The sequence below is a fragment of the Brassica napus genome, chromosome C9, assembly GCF_020379485.1.
Source record: "Brassica napus cultivar Da-Ae chromosome C9, Da-Ae, whole genome shotgun sequence".
Classification (NCBI taxonomy): domain Eukaryota; kingdom Viridiplantae; phylum Streptophyta; class Magnoliopsida; order Brassicales; family Brassicaceae; genus Brassica; species Brassica napus.
Window position 1 is genome coordinate 20,874,310 of NC_063452.1, and position 23,560 is coordinate 20,897,869.

General features: G+C 33.1%; 3 protein-coding genes across 4 annotated transcripts; all 3 read right to left on the bottom strand.

The window, feature by feature from the left end:
• Nucleotides 1–1,799: 1,799 nt before the first annotated feature.
• Nucleotides 1,800–4,227, bottom strand: LOC106416715 (berberine bridge enzyme-like 26). 2 transcript variants are annotated; one of them, XM_022710335.2, is made up of 3 exons: nucleotides 4,117–4,227; nucleotides 3,304–3,880; nucleotides 1,800–3,134 (listed from the first exon to the last, which is right to left on the bottom strand). In XM_022710335.2, exons 2-3 carry the CDS (start codon nucleotides 3,807–3,809, stop codon nucleotides 2,009–2,011), a joined length of 1,632 nt encoding a protein of 543 aa, XP_022566056.2. In that variant the 5' UTR covers nucleotides 3,810–3,880; nucleotides 4,117–4,227; the 3' UTR covers nucleotides 1,800–2,008. The 2 variants fall into 2 exon arrangements, with proteins under 2 accessions (XP_022566056.2, XP_013713084.2); XM_013857630.3 differs by having other exon boundaries at nucleotides 3,304–3,865; nucleotides 4,117–4,221.
• Nucleotides 4,228–6,436: 2,209 nt separating this feature from the next.
• On the bottom strand, nucleotides 6,437–8,216 carry LOC106416546 (berberine bridge enzyme-like 27). The gene has a single exon (XM_013857465.3). The coding sequence runs from the start codon at nucleotides 8,138–8,140 to the stop codon at nucleotides 6,539–6,541; it is 1,602 nt and encodes a 533-aa protein (XP_013712919.1). The 5' UTR covers nucleotides 8,141–8,216; the 3' UTR covers nucleotides 6,437–6,538.
• Nucleotides 8,217–17,876: 9,660 nt separating this feature from the next.
• Nucleotides 17,877–19,915, bottom strand: LOC111211944 (alpha N-terminal protein methyltransferase 1-like). The gene is made up of 8 exons (XM_022713297.2): nucleotides 19,576–19,915; nucleotides 19,256–19,400; nucleotides 19,115–19,173; nucleotides 18,923–19,033; nucleotides 18,735–18,836; nucleotides 18,595–18,649; nucleotides 18,406–18,503; nucleotides 17,877–18,305 (listed from the first exon to the last, which is right to left on the bottom strand). The coding sequence occupies exons 1-8, from the start codon at nucleotides 19,867–19,869 to the stop codon at nucleotides 18,180–18,182; spliced, it is 990 nt and encodes a 329-aa protein (XP_022569018.1). The 5' UTR covers nucleotides 19,870–19,915; the 3' UTR covers nucleotides 17,877–18,179.
• Nucleotides 19,916–23,560: the final 3,645 nt, after the last annotated feature.

The following is a 23,560-nucleotide window of genomic DNA, read 5'->3' on the forward strand; positions in this document are numbered from 1 at the left end:
ACTCACACAATTGTACGGATATTATTTTCAGTTGATTAAATTTAAAAAATAATTATTTATTCAAAACATATTTAAGAATAGCTATGTTTTTAAAAATTATATGGTATTATTTGCTCATAACTCATTTGTCATTTGATAAATTGTTAGAAAGAAAATTTTAGCATAATATAACTCAGTTGTCATTTGCTTAATTTATGGTTTTTATTTATATTTTTATTATTTAATTATAATATTTTCATTTTATATTTGAAAGATAAATGAATTTTCTTTCAAACATTATTTTTGTAAATGTATTTTTTAAAAAATAATCAATGAAAATTGTTATTATCATTGAATATCATTATCTTTGACATAATTTGAGTTTTAGTTTACATCAAAACTTATCATATTTTAGGATAATTTTAATTAAAAATGTAATTTTCATATTTTTCAAACAAATTCTAAAAATATTTTTAAAATATTTTGTTATAATTGTTAAAAAAATATTGAGTTGCATTTCAAATAAAAAGGTAAAGATATTAAAAATATTTTAATTAAAATATGTAAAATTTAATATAGTTTTAAGGAAATGTTCAAAATAAAAAAAAAATTACACATAAAATAATCATGATTTTTGTTAACTGTGCGGATCATTATTTATATGATATCGCACACAAAAGAAAAAATTCTGTTTTTAAAATTATCTAATTAACTCTATACTCATTTTTTTTATTTTTTATATGATATCACACATTCGTAAAAAATAGATAGTTTAAGATGCAAAAAAAAATATATTTATTTAATGAATATAATATGAACGAATATTACAAATACATCATTTAGTAAAATAAATAATTAAAACTGAAAATTCATATCCGCGCGCCAACCATGGACTTTTAAAATCAGTGTATTTGTGTACTAATTTTTACTAATGTCCCGGTTAATAATCGAAATTTATAAATATATTTAATAGTGTTGTATATGTCTGCCCTAGATGAAAATTATTGCTTGATCCGCCACTGGGGATGCCGCGTCTAGAGACCACACGGTACTTGTGAGAAGGTGTCCACAAACCGTGACACATATACAATAGCCGGTGGGAGCCGCATTTGATTCTGCCTTGTTCATGTCTTGCAACCTGCGTGGACCATTGCAGCGACATACGACTGGTAACAATGGTCACCAGTGACAGGTTCTGCTATTTCGATAGATACCTTGTCGCTTTCGGGACGTGTGAGCCCTAAGTGTAACCTTGTCTCTAGCATTTCCATTCAATCATAACAACAATCTCATTTCGGTTTAATATTTCATTTATTCAAAAGAAACATCTTACATTTTGTTTAATTTCAATAGAAAATCGAATAAAATAATTATGAAGTCTTCAATATTTTACATTTAGCTCCACTCGCATCCACAAATTCTAACAACTGCAGTTACAACTGCGTTTAAACAACTCATGCCCTTAGTCCTAAAACAAATGTCACAAAGACCTAACTGAATACAATAAATTGGAAAACGGTAAAGAAGAAAGTACTGAAAACATTACCTCTTGCACCACGCTCAAGATCATAAATTCACCTTTTCTTGGATTCGAAATCCAAATCTCCTTGTTAAAAAACATTAACCATCTTAAAATACATAAAACATCTTATGTTTTATACATATGTGGCCGTATAAAACATAAACACTAACTACGTTAAGAGAAGTACAAAACGAATATATAAGCCCAAATTGTGAAGGACATAAGGCCAAGATATGTGTTACACAAGACGACTGGTGTGTAACACAATGATAGTCCACTCGAACCAAACTTTAACAAATTGAGAACGAGAACAAGCTTTCGATTACGATTCTAGTGTAGTAAAGTTGATCAAGGAACTGGGAACTAATTAAAAACAACTTGTCTGACTCATAAGAAGCAACGCTTCAAATTTTAGGTAAATCAAAGTACTACATGCTTGCCTCAACTTTATTAGAAGAATCATTATCTGATTTCTTCTAGTTTATTCTAATTTGATATTCTTGCGCTTCAGTTTTGAACCAGCATAGGTGGGATACTCTGTTCATGTCTGAAGAAATTATTTGGATCAACCTTTGTTTTAACCTTCACCAACCTCTTGAAGTTGTCTTTGAAGTAACTAGCTCCCCAGACTTGAGCTTGGTTGATGGTCGACTTACAGCCCTTTTTGTTCTGTCCCAGGTCTAGATCACGGTAGTTCACGTAGGCTTGTCGTGGATTCGTCGAGACATAAGGAGTCATGAAACTGTAGAGATCTCTGATCCACTTGATGTGCCTGCTCGCTCTCCTGTCACTGTCTGGCCAATTCGTTACGTACTGAATCTTGAATATGACTCCTTTCCTATGAGGAAACGGGATCTGTGATTCAGGGATTTTCGCCATCATTCCTCCGTAAGGATTCCATATCATCATTGGATTATCTTCTTTAAGCAGCTTCTTGAAGATCCCTTTAAGCCCTGACTCAGGAATAGGCTTCTTCACGAAATCGGATTTGGCTTTGAAGTTGTTCTTCGGGAAAGGAGACTTCCCTTGAAGCAATACCTTGGTAGGAGTGCGGCTCGCGAATCCAGAGATGTAAACAATGGATTCAAGCCAGCTCATTTCGGTACAATCTTTCGGCGTTAGACCTAGCTCCGGGAAGCTCTTGTTCATAACTTTCATCAACACGCCTTTGTTGCCAAGAAAAACAGCATTATACGACGTCGTAGCGGTCTTGCTTCCGTTGTTTGCAGCTACGTTGAAGATCACCCGGATGAATAGCTCGTCGACAAGCTTGTCCGCGACCATTTGCCACTTCGAAAGAATCTTGTTGCCAGGGTCTTGTTGTAACGTTTTTGTGACGGTGAAGACGGTTACGGTCTTGGGAACAGGAACAAGCTTGATCTTCCATTCTAGAATTATCCCAAAACTACCTCCAGCGCCTCCTCGAATCGCCCAAAACGTATCCTCGCCCATCGCTTTTCGGTCCAGTATTTTACCGTTGGCGTCGACGATCTTTGCGTCTAGAACGTTATCTGCACCGAGACCGTATTTCCTCATCATGGAACCGTATGCGCCGCCGGTTATGTGTCCGCCTATCCCTAAGCTGGAGCACAAACCGGCCGGAAAACCATGGACTCCGCTCTTCTCTGCAATCCTCCATATAACAAAAAAAAGTTTCTTTATAGAATATACAGTCAAAAATAGATCCTAGCATCACAATTTCATTTTTGTCTAAATTTCGGAGTATACTGATCTTTAGATGCGATATTTTCTTAGTGATCCTTCTATGATAGCGAAAATTTATTTGTTGTCTTTTTATTTACCTGTAGTAAAGTTCACCAACTGTAGCACCAGCTTGAACCCAACCACTATTGTCTTTAATATTAATGTTGACTTTTCTCAGCTTGGACAGGTCCATCACTATAAAAGGTTTTTCGATCTCCGAGACATAAGACAAGCCTTCGTAGTCGTGACCGCCGCTTCTGACGCGTACATGAGTTCCAAGTTTCTTGGAACAGATGATGGAAGCTTGGACGTGAGACTCGTGGAGCGGTTTGAATATGAATCCCGGTTTAGGCACGGACTTTGTCAAGTACCGGAGATTCTGAGCTGTCGACTGAAGGACTTCGCTGAACATGGAAACGTTTTTGGCAGGAGCGAAAAACGTACTTTCGAGTGGGAAAGAAACATGCGTGTTTTTATGGAGACAGTTTATGAATTGATCTTGGAGGGAAGCTGAAGAAGTTGTTGGTGTTATGGTGTAGAACGAGAAATATAAGGCGAAAATCAAAAGAAAAGAAAATGCAGGGGATGGTTTTGAAATTCCCATTTCTCTCTTTAAGGAAGCTCTGCTCTATTGTTTGTTGCTCTTTGTTTGATCCCAATCTGCAAAAATTCAGTCTATAAATAGACATAAAGAATCCAAACGTTTTTACACGTTCTCTTTAGAGTAACCACAAATATAAACTTTTTGTTTCTTCTCTATGAAAATTATTGCCCAAATGCCTAAACTTTCATCATGACATTGTTGATTTTAGTGATACCACTAAAAGGTAAGTGCCCATTTAGAGTTTAAAGTTCAAAACTAAAGTTACTTTTAAGACTTTACCGAACTTTTTTTGGTTTTACAGACTTACCAACTTGACCAAGTTCGTTACGTTTCACGTACGGTGGAGACAGGAGACGACGACTGAAACTGTGGAACATTTGAGTCAAGAATTTACAAATAAATATGAAAGTGCTCGTTGATTTATAAAGATCAATGACTGACGAGTGTGAGATAGCCAAATTTTTCAAACTGCAGTATCGTGACGTGCTAGACATTTTTGCTCACTTGTGTGTAAAAAACGTTGCAGTTTGTGTTTGTAGGAAACTGGAAGTTTTAGGTGGCAAAATATTCGTGTGTTATCCCTCGTCTGAGCTCCTCCTTTTGTGTTTGGTCTTGGCCTAACTTTAAATGTCCCGACAATTGCAGTATCCAGATTTTATGAATATCCAAACACTAAACATTTAGTTAGTTGTAAAGTAGTATAAAAAGAAACTTAATTCAAATAGAAACATTACGGATCAGGGATTGTGGGCCGGCTCTTACCCTTGGCAACATAGGCATTTGCCATGAATCTATGGGTCCACAAAAAAATTTAGTGTTATTTTATGGGTTATAAAAACTTATTTCACTATGTTAATTTATCAAATAGTTGGTAAAACCATAATAAAAGAGTTCATAATAAATTAAATCTAATACAAAGACAACAAAACAAAGTACTTATGGTTCACCATTTCCAATTTTCCCGTTTACAAAATCTGATTTTCGTAAAAAGACCTATTTTTCTAAAAAAAAAGTTAATACCAAAAAGTTCTTGTGGTTCAATTTTTTTAAAATGCAATAAAAAAATGTTAGACAAAAATGTATGTAAAAAGATCCATATTTTATGTTTCGCCCAAAGCTATTAAATTGTTTAAAACGACACTGATTGTGGGATACTATAAAAATTCAAATTACTCATTCTGCACTTAGCTCTACCAAATTACGGTGCACCAAGCTCTACCATTTGTAGAAATTTTATTTTAATCACCTGTATAACTATGCACAAATACATTTTTTTTTACAATTTTACCAAAATTATTATGTAAGTAAACATCTTTCATATTTTTATTAACAAATTAAATAACCATTTCTTCTGATATTGTTTTGGTATCATAACATCAATGAAATGTAGAAAAAATTGAATTTGTGATCTGATCCAATATAATCTAAAAATTAATATATTTAAATTTTAAAGAGATCCATTCAAAATTTTGGTTTCAATTTTTGAGTATTTGCATTCAATAATAAAAATGTATTTTAAGAAAGTGTTTAATTATTTTTAGAAAGGTAACATGTTCTAAAATGTTATGAAGATCAACTTAAGACTTTTTCATGAAAAGATATTCTTGTTTACATAGTTTTTTAATTTTTTAATTATTTTTATAGATCAAATATGATATTTGATCGATGTAATTGTTTATCGAATCTGTATCGAGACATTCATAAAATATCTAGAATTTCCAGCAAATTGGCTTTTAAGGGGATTATTATACATGACGACAAATTTTGAAAACAGACAACCCAAAGCTGCCAAGTGCTAAGTCACTCATTTCTTACTTAAGTGAAAGCCTGTTGGGCTCCTGAATTGACACCACCAGCTATCCCAATATCTTTTTCAATGGAACTGGGGGTGGGATTGTGGGACGTGTCAATTATTTCCAGTTATACAAATTTTGTTCTATAAACAGAAATAAGATTTAGTCCCATTTTAAGAGATCACTAAAACCAACCAACACATTTTTGTAACTGAGAACCCTGTTCGGAACTACGCTAGGCGTTAGTCAGGTGACAATTCCAGACCTAGCGAGTTAACAAAAAATTGGGGATTAATCGGAGTATACGAGGAGATTAGTTTTTTCTATTTTTAATTATAAATATATTTATATATATTATTACATGTGAGAATTTGACGTAGAAACATCAATAGTCTAGTGGCATCCGTCGCTTGTAGAGCTTTTAGAGGTACACGGTTTGATTCTTCCCTGTCACAAGTTTTATTTTGCTCTTATTAGACACGAGTTTTAAAAAATTAAAACACCACTTGTATTTGTCCTACATCGGTTAGCTCTGGCTAAAGAGAATCTTGAAGTTTGCTATAAATACACATAAGACCAGGAGTAACCCCTTTCAAGACGAATGGACTTATTATATGGGCTCGAGTATTTGTCAACGAAGTCCAATATTTTACTGATAAAATCTGTTTAATGGGCGAGTAATCAGTTAATAAAACGATTAATCGGAATTTCGATTAATTGCACCGATTCGGTCAAAATCGCGGCGGTTGACCTCCGTCTAACGCCTAGACGGCCGCATAAACGGTTAGGCGGCCGCGTTTTAGAACACTGCTGAGAACTAATAAGCATCTTCGGTTTGGTTTTGATCCGATTAGTTTTATTTAAGTTATCAACCAAAAGAAGAGTTCAAAACGAAACGCACACAAAACTCTCCAAGGAAATAAATCCGAGAAACTTTTAAATAACATCAACAGATTTCAGAACTGGAATACTCTGCTCATCACAGAAGAAATCCATTGGGTCAACACTCGTTTTCACCCGCACCAATCTATCGAAATTGTTCTTGAAATACTTCACTCCCCAAATCTTTCCTTCTTCGTACTTAGTCTTCATATTCATCCCAACGTTATACATCCCCAAATCAACATCTCTAAAATTAACATAAGCTCCTCTTGGTGATTTTGAAACATAAGGAGTCATAAAATCGTATAAACTCTCAACCCATCTCATATATTTCTCTGTATCATTCTTGTTCTTGTCTTCTTCCTCTTTCCAATAAGCTAAATACTGAATCTCATAGAGATTCCCTCCTCTATGTGGGAATGGTATTTCATTTTCCGCAATCTCAATCATTCTCCCACCAAATGGAGTGAGTATGATCTTTGCTAGCCTAGCCTCTGAAGCGTAGGCTCGCTTCCAAAGCTCTCGAATAGCAGTTTTTGGTATCGGTTTTTGAATAAAATCGTCTTTGCCCTTGAAAGATCTCGACGTACGCTTACGCTCCGTAAGAGTATTCATTGATTCTCCTTTGATAAACCAGAGAACTGACTCAATCCAACTCATCTCTCTACAATCTCCTATCTTAAGACCTAGTCCCGGAAACTTCTCTTCTATTAACGTTAATAAATCGCTTACCGGACCAAGATAAAGTCCCGGGAATGAAGCGTAAACTGCGGTGTCGTTAGATCTCTGCAACATAGCTCTAACGAAAAGATTATCAGGAACCTTATCCGCGACATACTGCCAATTGTTGATGGTTCGGACAGCCTCCTTCTCAGATGTTTTCGTGACGTCAAAGACCGTTACTACTGTCGGAACATCAACCAATCTAATCTTCCATGCTAAGACAACGCAGAAACTCGACCCCCCACCTCCACGTATAGCCCAAAAGAAATCCTCACCCATGCCTTCTCGGTCAAGAAACCTTCCACTCGAGTCGACTATATGCGCGTCAATCACATTATCTGCGGATAAACCGTATTTTCTCATCAATGTACCATACCCTCCACCTCCGAACTGCCCTCCTATGCCGACGGTTGGGTAAAGACCGGCCGGGAAGGCCAGTGATTTTCTCAATTTCCCAATCTCGTAGTACAATTCACCAATTGTAGCTCCGGTTTGAACCCAACCGGTCCGGTTATCAACATCTAGTGTAATAGACCGGAGATTTCTCATATCAATGACAACGAACGGTCTGGTTCTGGCGATGTACGAGAATCCCTCGTAGTCATGACCACCACTCCGTGTCCTGACGTGGATATCGTGAAGCCGTGCGCATTTAATCGTTGACTGAACATCGGTGGCTTCAACCGGAGTGATGATTGAGACCGGTTTAGGTGCTTCGAGAACCGAGAATCTTGGATTCTGTATGGAAGAATTCAAGATTGAGAAGAAAGAAGAGTCTTCAGATGTGTGTATGACTCTAGGTTCGACGGTGAAGTCGTTTATCCGGCGAGAGAGACAGCTGAGAAAGTTTTCGTGATTGGATAGATGAGCAATAGTAAGATTCAACAGAATGAAATGAGTAAAGAGGGAAAGCCAAAAGCTGAAGAACTCCATTTTTTATGGATAGACTGAGGATATACGGGTAAGACGGATACGAAGCAGAGAAAATAACTAATGCACTAAAAAAAGTTTTTTGTCAGAAATGTAGCATCTACGATAAAAATGACCAAAATAGCACTTAATGTTTTATCAAAAGAATAAATATACATTTATATCCAAATGGTAAATTAATTTAGACATCAGGATTTAGAGTTAAAGGGTGGAGTTTAGGATTTAGGGTTTAGGATTTAGGATTTAGGATTTAGGGTTTAGGGTTTAGGGGTGGGGTTTAGGATTTAGTGTTTAGAGTTAAGGTGTGGGGTTTAGGATTTAGGGTTTAGAATTTAGGATTTAGGGTTTAGAGTTTAGGTTTTAGGGTTTAGAGTTAGGGAGTGGGGTTTTGGGATAAGATTTTAAATTTTGAAAAATAAAAAAAATTTAAATTTTTCAAAAGATAAAATGCTATTTTGATCGTTTTAATTTTTAAGGGCTATTTTTGTGACATAAACTTAGAAAAGTGTTATTTTGGAGATTGCTTCTATGAAGTACTATATATTTTCTTTTTTATTTTCATATATTATTAAAGAGATGTGGGCTACGATTCTTTATGTAAAAAGCTGATTCCATTCGACCAGAAAACGAATGATGTTAACTAAAGAACATGATTTTGGTTCCTTTTCTGACAATTATTCTGTAGCTTGTTGAGTGTTATGGCCACCAACGTCACGTGTCTGCCTACTCTTACATCGAAACATTGAGTGAGTTTTTTTTGTTTATCTTCTAGTAAATGATAAAATAGTACTAATATAGTGATAAAATAGTAATATTTTATTGAATATAAAATAATAAAATTTAGGTAAAATGATATTTGAAATAATAATGTTTCGAGGTTTAAAACTTTTAGATCCAAATACTAACTGCCTATTTGGTAATATGAACAGTACAAACTGAAAAATAATACGGCCGTTTGTGAATTATTTCAAAACGATTTTTAATAGAATAAATGGTGTAGATAGTAGTATTTGATTCGTGAAAATATGATCTACAATACTAAAAATTATTCGATTGATAAAAATAATAATCATTGTGAATATAATATCGTTAAATAACAAAAAAAAATATATCACTATAATAGTTCTAATTATAAATTAAATTGTTTGGTGCTAGTTTCGTAATATTTGTTGTTTATAAATTTAAAATACTAAAATTTAACTGAAATACAAATATAACTAATATTTTTAGATATATAAATTATATTTTGGGTATTTTAGCATTCATTCATTTTTGGTTCTATTGGGCTATTTTAGATATAAAAATACACAAACCGTTTTAACTATTTAATTATATGAGTATATTAATAAATAAAAATAAAAAATATTTGGATAGCTGCATTAGTATTAAAACAATAAAATACATTCATAAAAAATTTCAAATTTTAAGTTTATTTTTAATATAACTTTAGAATATGGTTTTTTTTATATCTTCTTACATTAATACCTATTATTCATCAAAATTTTAAAATATAAATTTTCTGCACATAAAGACGTTCTTGCATCAAATCTCAGAGGATTTATTGTTCAAAACCAATTGGCATATTTCCCTCACAACAATTGAACCATACTTATAATTACCTTCTTTTTTTCTGTCATAGCAACAAAAAAAAAACATACCACACTATGTGATCAATTGTTGATTGGTGACAATAGGATAGCGTCCACGAAATACTGCATTGAAGTTGAGCTGCAAGAAGCGAAGGAAACACTAGGAGCACCCTCTTAAGATAAATAATTTGCAAAAGAGATAGGGTTCGGATCATATTTCATTAGTGTGTGTGACATTCAGACCAGATACTTTTCTATTTTACACTGCCAAAGAATTAGAGACTGTAACCACCGGTTTTAGAATGGTGGAACAGTGAGAGTATCATTGCAAACGTATGATTATACAAGCCTTGTTAGCAATTCTAAGTTTCCAGCCTGAAGACAAATTGCATATAAAAGATGAAGTAATGATATGTTCAAAAATAGTGTCTTCTATAAGAGAATTAAGCCTGATATGAGAATTCCCTATATATTATTTCAGAAGTATTACAACTTCTTTTTGTATCCACATGTCATCACTAGAATGATTCTTAGAATCATTAGAGAAATATGTTGGCCCATCTAATTATAAAATAAGCTTTTTAATAAACTAACAATAAATTCATCATTAATATACTTTATTATTTCCTTAAATAAAATTTACGGAATTGTCTAATATGGGTAAAGTATATATGACAATTAATGATTTTGAATAATAAAGATTTGATAAAAAATAGTGTATCGTCTATCATATTTTTTTAATTTTAAACTATTAAATAAATTAAACAACGACAATAACCATATAATAAAAATTTAGATTTTTATGTATATGTTATATTTTGAATTTTTACAAACGGCTATAAATTACTAAAACTGTTAAAAGTCTCACATTCAAATTTTATGATCCATGGTTTAAAATTTTTATTATGACAAAATATAAATGATTACAAAAATTATATAAGTAAAAATTCTAATTTAATTAATTATTAAGTTTAATATATATATCGTTTTAAATTAAACTATAAACCATATAAAATACAATATTTTAGTTTCAAAATTTACTTTGAACAATTTTTTTGATAAAAGTTTTGAACAATCATTGACAACTTATTTTTTTTAAATTATAAATTACTAAAACTATTAGTCCCATAATGAAAATTTTGTTATCAGTAATTTAATTTTCTTTCTATAAAAGATACAAATGATCAAAAAAAACTATATGAGTAGAAATCATCATTTAATAGACATTAATATTAAAAATATACTAAAATATATTATCTATATTAGTATCATTTAAATTAATAACATATTCTATCAAATATATAAAAAATATTTTTTGGACTAATAAAATTGATTTATATGTTCGCACCAATTTAATTATATATTTAATAGTTACTGACTTTTAATTATTTAATATATATTTAAAATTTCATAATATGTAAAAATATTTAATAAATAAAATAATTTATATATATAATGTTGATTCCGCGCAAGGCGCGGATCTTTAACCTAGTGGAAGTATAAAGAAGAAAGCTAAACGATCTCAAGGAATAGAGAAATCTGTTATAAAAAGAACTGAAATTTTATTGTATCGCGAGAATTTAAATAAGGGCAAAATTTATACCCGTATAATTTATAATACTGATAGAAAGAGTTTATTATAGAGAGAAGAGAAGGGTGAGAGATGTATTACAAATGATCGAAATCGATCATATATTTTGAAAAGAAATTTACTGTGCAAATAGTGCAGCGGACCCCACATCTTTTATATTATCAACATATACGGTGGCTGCTTTTTCTGACTTTCATAACACTCCCCCTTGGGGGCCGGTGTCACTATCCGCTCTCGCTTAACGTCTTTGTTGCCTCGTTAAAAACCTTTCTAGGAAAACCCAATGGGAAAAACCATAGTAAGGTAAAAAGAGTACAACTACGTAAGCTCTCCCTCGAATGAACAGTCATATATCCTTCTGATGACGCATTCCAATGTTATGGACATGTTTTCTGAATACTGAAGTCGGAAGTGATTTTGTGAAGAGGTCAGATGCATTGTCGCATGATTGGACATATCTTACTTCAATCTCTTTCTTCTTCACGAGCTCTTGAGTGTATGAGAAGAACTTCGGATGAATATGCTTCGTTCTATCGCTTTTGATATATCCGTCCTTTGTTTGAGTAACACATGCTGCATTATCTTCATATAGAATAGTTGGCTCTATATTTTCGTCAATTCCACTGCTTGAACATATGTGTCGGCTTATTGATCTTAGCCATACACATTCTCTACTTGCTTCATGGAGTGCAATAATCTCAGCATGATTTGAAGAAGTAGCCACGAGCGTTTGTTTCTGAGAATGCCAAGATATAGCAGTGCCTCCGATCGTGAAAACATATCCTGTTTGTGATAGAGCTTTGTGTGGATCTGAAAGATATCATGCATCTGCAAAACCAACCATTTGACCTTTTGAACTTTTAGGATAAAACAAGCCTAAATCAATGGTCCCTTGGAGGTAACGAAAAACATGTTTAATCTCATTCCAATGTCTTCGAGTTGGAGATGAGCTGAATCTTGCCAAAAGATTCACAGCAAATGATATATCAGGCCGTGTACAATTTGCAAGGTACATCAGCGCTCCAATTGCACTTAGATATGGTACTTCCGAACCAAGTATCTCTTCTTTCTCCTCTGGTAGTCGAAATGGATCACTTTCAATATTAAGTGACCTAACGACCATCGGGGTGCTAAGTGGAGTTGATTTATCCATGTTAAATCGTTTCAACACTCTTTTAGTGTATGTGGATTGATGCACAAATATACCATTTTGTGAATGTTCTATTTGTAGGCCAAGACAATATTGTGTCTGTCCAAGATCTTTCATCTCAAATTCTCCTTTGAGATAGTCTGATGCCTTTTGTATTTCCTTTTGAGTTCCGATAATGTTAAGATCATCAACATATACCGCGATTATTACAAATCTGGATATTGTTTTCTTGATGAAAACACATGGGCATATATGATCATTCACGTATCCTTCTTTTATTAAATGATCACTGAGACGATTATACCACATACGTCCAGATTGCTTTAACCCATATAATGATCTTTGCAATTTTATTGCACATAACTCTTTAGGTTTGGAACTTAATGCTTCTGGCATCTTAAATCCATCAGGAACTTTCATGTAGATATTAGTATCTAATGATCCATATAGATAGGCTGTAACAACATCCATGAGACGCATCTCTAGATTTTTATCAGCTGCTAGACTCATCAGGAATCTAAACGTAATGGCATCCATAACTGGAGAATACGTTTCTTCATAATCGATTCCAGGTCTTTGAGAAAAACCTTGAGCCACTTGACGAGCTTTGTATCTCGTAATCTCATTTTTCTCATTTCGCTTTCGAACGAAGACCCATTTGTATCCAACTAGTCTCACATCTGCAGGTGTGAGCACAATAGATCTAAATACTTCTCGTTTATTAAGCGAATCAAGTTCAGCTTGTATTGCATTTTTCCATTGTTCTCAATCATGTCTCTTTTGACATTCATAGACATATTTTGGTTCTGGATCATCGATTTCTTCATTTATTTCACTTGACACAATATATGAGAAAGCATCATCAAGATCATTTTGTTCATTTCTATTCCATATCCTTTTATTATGGATGTAGTTGATAGAAATTTCATGATTACTTTCCGACTCATGATGCTCAACTTTTTCAGTATCCTCATTATTTGTTTCTTCCAAAATACTTTCTGCTATTTTGGATGTGTCATTTACCTTGACATCTTTTTGTTTTCTAGGATTTTTATTCTTAGAACCAGTAGGTCTGTCACGCTGTAGGCGTGTTTTAGACTCTCGTGTATCGTCCGCTTTTCCTTGCTCATTTGATATTTTGATACAAGCAGGAGCATTCACGGCTGGTATATGAGATTTAGTTACTGTCTTGGTATCCGCAAATTCATCAGGTAGCTGATTAGCTATACTCTGTAAATGCATGATTCGTCGAACGTCTAGTTCAGACTCTTTAGTAGGAGGATCAAGATATAGTAATGAAAGTACACTCCATTTGATATCATTTTCTACATTTTTGTTTCTCCCTCTAGAACTGGGAATACTTTCTCATCAAAATGATAATCGGCAAAACGAGCCGTAAAGATGTCACCAGTCTGTGGTTCTAGATATCGTATAATTGATGGAGAATCACAACCAACATATATTTCCAATCTTCTTTGTGGTCCCATCTTTGTACGTTGTGGTGGTGCTACATGCACATATACCGCACAACCAAAGATTTTAAAGTGGGAAATGTTTGGTTCTCGACCAAACGCTAACTGTAGTGGGGAATAAATATGGTATGCACTCGGTCTGATCCGAACGAGTGCTTCTGCATGCAAAATGGCATGTCCCCATACAGAGGTTGGAAGTTTTGATCTCATGATCAATGGTCTTGCAATCAATTGCAGACGCTTAATTAAAGATTCAGCCAAACCACCATGTTGCGTATGAACATGAGCAACCGAATGTTCAACTTCAATTCCCATTACCATACAATAGTCATTGAATGCTTGGGATATGAATTCACCAGCGTTGTCTAGTCTAACTCTTTTAATAGTATAATCAGAAACTGTGCTTGCAGTTTGATTATCTGAGTTAGAAATCTCGCAAATGTCACATTTCGAGATGATAATAGACAAACGTGTGACCATCTACTGGATGCGTCAATTAATACCATAAACTAGTGGAATGGTCCACAAGGTGGGTGTATAGGTCCACATATATCGCCTTGAATTCTTTCAAGGAACTTTGGTGATTCTTTATCGATTTTGGTTGGCGATGGCCTTACGATCAATTTTCCTAGAGAACATGCAACACATGTCATTTTATTCCCCTGAGAAATCTCCTGGATTTTCAATGAATGACCATGTGAACTTTCTATGATTTTACGCATCATTGTAGTGCCTGGGTGGCCAAGGCGATCATGCCGTAATGTGAACTCTTCTGGGTTCCGTTTTACTACAAGATTTGATTCGATTTTATCGATATAGGTATGGTGTAGCCCCGAAGGAAGTTCTGGAAACTTTTCCAATATGTGTTTTCTGCCATATTTTTCAGAAGTTACATACATGTACTTCTTTCCATCCTCAGTTGCAGACTGAGTATCATATCCGTGAAGATATATGTCTTTGAAACTCAACAAATTCCTTTTAGAATTTGGAGAATATAAAGCATTATTTGTGGAAAATTTTGTTCCATTCGACAATGTAAAGTTTGCTTTACCAGTTCCTTCAATCACGTCTGCAGGACCTGATATTATATTGACGACAATTCTTGTAGGTTTTATATCAGAGAAATATCTCTTTTGTCTCAGAATAGTGTGCGTTGTTCCACTATCTGGTATACATATTTCTCGAATCCGTTTCTTGGATTTTGCTCCATTAGCATTTTGATCCATTTATGAAATTGTCATAAATATTAATAAAAGAAAACATAAAATTCATTCATATAAGGAAACACACAATAATTATACATTAAAGTGATGTATAAAACATCATTATTTGTTTAAAACAGGAAATGTGATAATTATACATGACAATATTGAAAACTATTCAATAGTCTTACTATAGGCATTTCGGTTCTCTTCAGGAGTAATCTAGTCCAGCTCATTAGCGAAGTCGGAGGCATCGAGGTACGATGTCCCTTCAAAGTTTTCAGTGAGGTTCACTTCTTTAGCTTTGCCTTTCGTGGACTCTTGATATAACTTACAGAGATGTGGAGGAGTACGACAGGTACGAGACCAATGTCCTTTACATCCACATCTGTAACACACTGTCCCACGCTTCTGGGTGGTATCTTCGTGAGTTTCTTTACCCTTGGAAACTTGTTCGGATCTAACCCACTTGTTAGATCCCTTCCATTTAGGATTGTAAGTTTTTCCACGTTTATTATTGAAACGGCGACCATAACCTCGGTTGGTCTGGTTTCTCCTTTCCGAATTTTCTATCGCCGTAGCATTCACTTCAGAGAATGATTTGGCTCCCGTAGGCCGGGAATTGTGGTTTTTGATCAGGAGCTCATTGTTCTTTTCAGCCAACATGAGCGCAACCATCAATTCAGAAAATCTCGTGTACCCGCATTTTCTGTAAATTTCGGGCAAGAAGTGAAGCTGTTTGTGGAAAGTGATATATGTTTTATTCATCATTTCTGCCTCAGAGACATGATTACCACAATACTTCAGGAGTGCAACTATCCTCAGGACAGCGGAATTGTAATCCTCAACCTTCTGAAAATCTTGGAACCTCAGATTTTTCCACTCTTCTAGAGCGTGAGGGAGGTTGATTTGTCTCTAGTTATCGAACCTTTCTTTTAAAGTTTGCCACAGTTCAGCTGGATCCTCGACGCTGGCATAGTCGTGCGTTAGATTTTCATCTAAATGCTTCTTCATGAAGATTATCGCTTCGGCTATATGCTCGGGTGGTGATTTGTTACCGAAAACTATTGTTTCGGTTATCTTTTTCATCACCAGATATGGTTTCACGTTTGTGACCCACCCGACATAATTTTCGCCAGTTATTTTCAGGGCCGGGAACTGGAGTTTCTCGATGTTTGCCATTTGTATTTCTAAAACACAAAATAAAATATTTTATTAGAATTTCGTAATTTTAAAATGAACCATTTATATTGATAATACACGCAATTACAAGGAGAAGCAATGCATAGAAAAGTAAACCGACATTAAGCGCAAATTCTCCAGGAGCAAATTCTCCAATAAAAAGACCGTACATAGAAGCAAAAATAAAAATTGCACATAAGACCAAAAATATGCGAATCATCTTTCTTGCAATGAAAAACCGGAATGTAACGATTTGAAAATATTTGAGAGAAGATGAAATGTTTTGGATGAAGTAAATGAGTGAAGTATGAGTGTATTTATAGATGAAAATCACTGTTCATGACCGTTGGAGAAAGAGAAAAATTTTGAAAATTTTTCTTTATGACCGTTGGGGTTAAATCGAGTGCACCAAAAATCAGTCTGAAAATATCGTATTAAACAGTCAATCAAATCTATAAAATTTCATAAAAATTAATAAAAGTAAAAATTATGGCAATGAAATATATATGTTATGACAACAAATCATGCGACGGCTCAGCCGGTCAATGCAGAGTAATAAATAAATTATACGGCGGCTCGGCCGACCAATTAACAATAAACAGAATATAAGGCGGCTCAGCCGACCAATTAACAATAAACATAATATAAGGCGGCTCGGCCGACCAATTAACAATAAACAGGATATAAGGCGGCTCGGCCGACCAATAAAATAATTAAATTATTAATAAATAATATAGGCGGTATTCCGACCATTTTAACATGATATAAATAATAGTAGATGCGATATACCGACCATTATAGCAAGGTAGAAATGATATAAATAAATTTTACCAAAATTGAGAACGATCGTGCTGATAACGTGTTATAAAAAGAATTGGAATTTTATTGTATCGCGGAAATTTAAATAATGGTAAAATTTATATCCGTAAAATTTATAATATTGATAAAAAGAGTTTATTATAGAGAGAAGAGAAGGGCGAGGGATGTATTACAAACGAGGGAAATCATATATATAAAAGAATTTTATAGTGCAGCGGACCCCACATCTTTTATATTATCAATTTTTTTCTGATTTTCGTAACAAAATCAACATTCATAGTTGGCTGAAGTTTAGTCGGCTTAAGGGGAAGTAAATACTCTGAGCGTACTAGAGGGTTTAATGTTATATGGTTTTCTAGGTTATATAATATATGTATGTTCTCTTTTACATTTCCTATGCTTAATGATGTGTGTGGCCGGCCATGTGACATTCACCTCCAATCACCATGAGATTGTGAGCATGTTTTGTTAAGCATCTTCTAATAGGTTTGGATTATCAATAAAGAAAGTGTTAATTGGATCCATCATCGAACTCTATCAGTGTCATTGGATCCATGGCAACCCCAGGCTTGATATACACGATTGAGTCGCTAATTCATGTAAGTCAATCTCATTGACTTTTTTAATTGCAAATATTAAGCAAAATATGTTTAAGAAAAGAAAGAAAAAAGTATAGTTGTTTTATGTTTCAAGTTTGGAGATCAATGCAACAACTTAACGAAAGGCTTCCCAACTGCAAAAATGATCCATATGGAGCAACTACGATTCAGGTTACAAATCATCATTCGAAGAGTATCATTATCCTCTAGCTAATGTGAAAATTCTAGTCCATTTATCATGAAGCTCGGACAAATTATCAGACAACAAACAATAAGGTGCTTAAATTAAGGTGAGGACAGGAGATTCGAACATGCCAAAACCAAACTACGTGGCTGTGAACCATTCGTGAAGCAGACAAGCCTTGATTCACACATCTTTGATAGCTTCTCTTTAAATCAAGATTTAAAACTCGTAAAAATCAAACCAGAAGCTTTTTATCATTTGATAATTTGTGGTCTGTTGCCGCGAGTTTTCGACCTGGTTTTGTGGACTTTGGGTGGTATATCAACCGTCAAAGCATACATTTTTACAGCAAATAACTCTTGAGGAAGACCCTTCTGATCCTGGATAACAGTATTGGAGAAGAAAAAAACATAAATGTCTAAACCAACAGTTCCTAGAAACTGTCTTAAGATGAAAAAAAGAAACAGACATGAACTCAACCTTCGTTTGATAGAGATGTAACCCACATCGTCGAAAGAGCTCTTTAAAGTATGGATTGGATCTGGTGATGCTACGATCCTCTTTATCCAAAACAAATCCTGCTCAAAACCAAAAAAACAATGAAACATCAGCTCTTTTGTCAGATAGAGAACTTTTCATAAGAACAGCAAAAGTGAAAGCGAAAGAAACCTTTCTTAGCGAGATTCTCTTTCACGACAAAAAACCCACCGGGTTTAAGGCAACCCTGAGATCAAACCAAGAACACGACATGAGTTTATTTGACTTGTAATAGAAAGCCCTATGAATTAAAAAAAAAAAAAAGTCTTTACCTTTGCCCGGTTGAAGAAAGAAACAAAATCATCATCAGTGAGATGCCCAATGCACCATTGAACCCATATGACATCGTACCTTTGAGCAGCTGGAGTAAACTCCTATGATTATGAAAACATTCACCCAAAAACGTGAAGGAGAATCAAAAACAGAGGAAGTAGAAGAGACACCACAAGAATGACAATACCTGAAGAGGTACACAGAAAAAGTTAGTTGCTTTGTGCGTTTCTGAGCCAATAGATGCCAAATTCTCACGTGCAGCATCAAGAAACTGCGCTACAGGCTCAAGAAGATCAACCTAAGATCAAAAAAGAAACACAATTATACCAAATGAAACTAAAAACAGAGAAGAACACAACCCAATTTATAGAACATTCACCTCGTTGAAGTACCGTATCAGAAGATTCTTAGTGATCCTTCCAATGCCAGAACCACAATCTGCAAATGATTTGTGTTGATTTTCAAAGAAACACACATGTAAATAAAAAGGCAAGAAACACCAATGAGAGGAGGAGAGTACCAAGAGCCACTAGATGCTGATTTGTTCCTCCATTGACTAATCTCTCTTGCATAAGAGTCTTTAGAAAAACCTCACTTCCTGTAATATCAGCGTCATTCACATGCCCATATCCTCCTAATACTCCATCAACAGAAGCCTCAACACCCTTTAATTCAAAAAACAAAAACAACAGAAAAGTCTGCAGCTTTAGAATCTAGTTTGAACAAGTTAGGGTTATATGTTTGCTTGGAATAGAAGTTATACCAAATCTGAGAACTAATAAGGACAAAATAAATTCAACTTTTTTTCAACGAAGAATCAGAAAAGATCTGAATGCTTACTTCCCAGTAAGAAACTCCGTCTCTGTACCATTGGGTCTTCTTCGTTTCATCTCCTTCTTCACCGATTGCTTCTCTCCACATCTCTTGTGCGCTGTTGAACTCTTTACCCTCGGAATCTACGCCACTAACTTCCATTTGATCCAACGAGCGAATTAAGACGCTTCTTAGTTCTCTTCTCCGTTGACGCAGTGACGGTGGCAAGGCAGACGTCGTCGTCGGCGGCGGGATATGGTTTGGGTGGTTCCAGTGGGAGTATCCAGTCGAAACAAATGGGCTGTAAAGAGAAAGAGACATTTTTTAATTATTGGGCTTTCTTTTAGGGTTCTGTAGATCTTAATTTAATTTTTTTTTTGTCAACATTTTCATATTATTTATTAACATTTTAAACATTTAGATAAATGGTGATAAATTTTTTAAATGATATATATATATGTATATATGTTATTAAAAATGTTGTATAATTTTATTTTATAATATTGTAAGATTTCAGTCTATTATTAAAAATGTATTGAAATTAAGCTACTTAATTATAGTCAGAATTAAAATATTTTTTAATCAATTTATGATGTTTTTACATTTTGTAATAACTAGTTTAATTATTAATAAATTTTATTTTTATAATAAATTAAATAGTGTATAAATATGTTAATGCATCTAATATGTATTTCCCCAAATTTATCCAGTTGTATAAGAAAACTATTCAGCAGTCTTCATTCGATTGATTAAGTGATGCTAATGTTGGAATTCATACCGGTTTATAACTATTTATAAATCAACCTATGAATTTAGTTTGCCTAGAATCTCATGTCAATACTGAAAGAAATCTAAATCTTAAGGGTTATTCGCAGCGGAAGATAAATAAACCAAGTCAAGATTACTAGCACTCCAAGCGTCGTGTCTCTACCGGTATCCACACGCACACAAACTAGATCGAAACGGGATGCTAGTATGGTCGAGATCAGATCTCATAAACCTTGACAAACTCCTTTGTCTCTCTTTTAGTTTATGTTTAGGGTTTTACGTTTCAAGCGGCTTGAACTCATCGTCTAATTATGAGAGATCATTATCATTATATAATGACCTAGCTTTACTTTACGTGAAGGAGGTAATGTGGGCTGAGCCCATTAACACATCTAATCTCTTCTTAAGAGATGCACGTGTAATTCTCCATATTACATATATAATTATATCACATTATATAATGTATATAGTAATCCCTTAAGAACATAACATATTATTGATTTAGTTTCCTCGGGTGTGTGACCCTGTAGGATCATATAGTATTAATAATGAATTCTTAATTCATAGATTATAAGCGGTTTCTATCAAAACATTATAACCACCTAATATTATATGACTGTCAAACCTCGACACTACGACTTTTACTAGAATAAATACAAATGATTTTAGGACATTTCCAATCGTTAAAGAGTTTGGTTCAGTGATGGATCTAATTGTACACACAAATTAATCATATTAAAAAGATTTAAAAATGACGACAATTATATTGTAAAATATGGTAGGAATTATAGAAACATGCAAAAGAGAAGTAGTTGATGAATTGATTCCCATTCTCCTAAGCATTACCTAACAAGTAAGTACTAAGTTAGGTAGGGACTCCTTTTGTTCGCTTCTAATTGTAAAAAGAGCGGAAGAGTACTGACAAAATTAGGTGGTAGACGAAAGTCTATTTTTATTATTTTCAAGTCCCAACCGAAATCATATATGATTCAACTTTGATGAGTTAACTTATAGAAATATGTCGAAACTGAATTTTTTATTTAATGCAATGATTTTTCACATTGAATAAGTAAATACTATAATACTAGCTTAAGATCCGCGCATATAAAAAATTCAAAATATAACATATAAAAAAATAATTTTTTTATGATATGATTAATGTGGTTGCTTAAAATATTTTAATAATATAAAATTAAACAAAAAAGAACTAAGATACAAAAATCATTATCAAATATTTATTTCATAATCATTGATTATCATATATACGTTAATCATATTAAGCAATTCCGTAGATTTTATTCAAGGAAAGTGCGGGAATATTCTTTTGTACTATTTATCAATTTAATAGTTAGTTTAATAAAAAGTATAATATAAGTTAAAATTAACCAACTTATTTTTCTAAGAATTCCGAATTTCATTCTCATGGTGACACATGGCTACAAAACAATGTTGTAATGTATATGATGGATATGTTTACTATACTTATTATAAATTAGGCTTGCGTGAAAAAACTCATAAATCTTGAAACGATACTTAGGGAGTTGTATTCAACTGAGAGTTTTAGGTAATTTGTATTATTAAAATGACAAATCCACTGTTATTCAAACATGAATTTTAAAAACTCATTTAAAATTCACTATTATTGAATTTAACATTTCGTAGAGTATTCTAAAATTCACTGTTATTGAAAATATTCTAAGTTGTGGAGTTTTAAAGTTTTCAGGTGATTTTAGGGTGTTTGGGTGGAGTTTCTTAGTTAAAAAAATTAAAACCCAAATCCCCTGATTTTAGGTTATATTCTAGAGTAGTTTAACAAAAATCACCTAAATCTCTGCAACTTATTAAAATCATCTAAAACTCCATTAAAAGTCAAATCACCTCAAATGTTATATTGAATACACCCCCCTTAATGTCTAGTAGCCCGATCAACTATTTCCACTTTGTAGTGATATTTTTAAGATGGTTGATGTATTGATATTTTCATAATACATCAATATATACTTGTTACGACATTCAACATCAAAAATGTTTTACAAAGAATAAAAATTAGATGATCGAAAGAGTTTTTTATACTAATGTTTGTTCATTAAATGGTTTTAACATTTTGTAACACTAAAATCTTTATCGATAACGAATACAAATGTTGGTCTCTTAAATGTAACATTGTTATTGAAGAGTTAACATACTACAATTCATTTTAATTATTTTTAAGATTAGATATGCACAAAAAAATTAAGTTTTACGGTTGTCACAAATCACAAAAACCAGATAGACAACATCGATTGTGAAATGCCGAAAGTGTATTAGGTTTTCTGCTCTTGATTTGTTTACTATTGACTTTGCATAAATGATTTCATTTTTTACCTCTATAAAATTGTGTTTTCTTTCTTGTTTCTGTTTCACTGATATAAGTTTTGTTTCTTTGTTTAACTTCTTCTGTGAATTCGGTGGATTGCATAAGTGCCAATTTAAAAATATGGACATCTGTAAAAATTAGTTTCATTCTAGATACATATCTAAGAATCAAAATTTTGATAAAAAACACCGCCAAAATCTATTCACAAGTTAGTGTTCAAATCTAATATATCAAGCTGTTATAGAATATAAGTGCATACTCGAAATATAAATGCCTGTCTAGGATATATTCACCAGTTCGGTTTAAAATTCATCTAATTCCAGTACAACAAAACAAATTACTTTTCTTTATTAACCTACGCTTTTGAGGTTTAGTTACTTAAGAGTATACCGATAAAAAATATATATAATGCATTACCATTCTAGTATATGTAAACTATGTATAAACTAAGAAATGTTTGATTTATTAAATGATAAACTATTAACTTATAATAAATAGTTGAAATCTCTCATTCTTACTATTATAATAGCTAGATAGAACATTATGAAGAAACAAATATTAGACAAATGATCAAATCTATCATTCTTCGAACAAACTCAAAAGGAGGTAATCGTAATCTTGTCATGGTATTTCATTAACAACTTTTTAAAAATAAAAATAAAGACTAAAATATTTAATATGAATGAAATAATATATATATATAGTGCTTCCAATATTATAAATCACTTTATTTGAAAAAGTTTATTTCTGGTATTGTCGGGATCAAAGAACATATTAGAAACCGCTTTAAAAAAAATTGTATACATAAAAGTATATACATTAGAGTAAACACATAAATCAAAACCAATACATTTTCTTTATTTAAAATATTATTTTTGGTAAATAAAT

Coding starts and splice junctions, on each gene's coding strand:
- LOC106416715 (XM_022710335.2), bottom strand. CDS start 3,809: ATGGGAATTTCAAAACCATCCCCTGCATTTTCTTTTCTTTTGATTTTC. Junction 3,135..3,303: donor GTTGGTGAACTTTACTACAG/GTAAATAAAAAG, acceptor TGTTATATGGAG/GATTGCAGAGAAGAGCGGAG.
- LOC106416546 (XM_013857465.3), bottom strand. CDS start 8,140: ATGGAGTTCTTCAGCTTTTGGCTTTCCCTCTTTACTCATTTCATTCTG.
- LOC111211944 (XM_022713297.2), bottom strand. CDS start 19,869: ATGTCTCTTTCTCTTTACAGCCCATTTGTTTCGACTGGATACTCCCAC. Junction 18,504..18,594: donor AGAGAATCTCGCTAAGAAAG/GTTTCTTTCGCT, acceptor GGTTTTGAGCAG/GATTTGTTTTGGATAAAGAG. Junction 18,306..18,405: donor TACATCTCTATCAAACGAAG/GTTGAGTTCATG, acceptor ACTGTTATCCAG/GATCAGAAGGGTCTTCCTCA.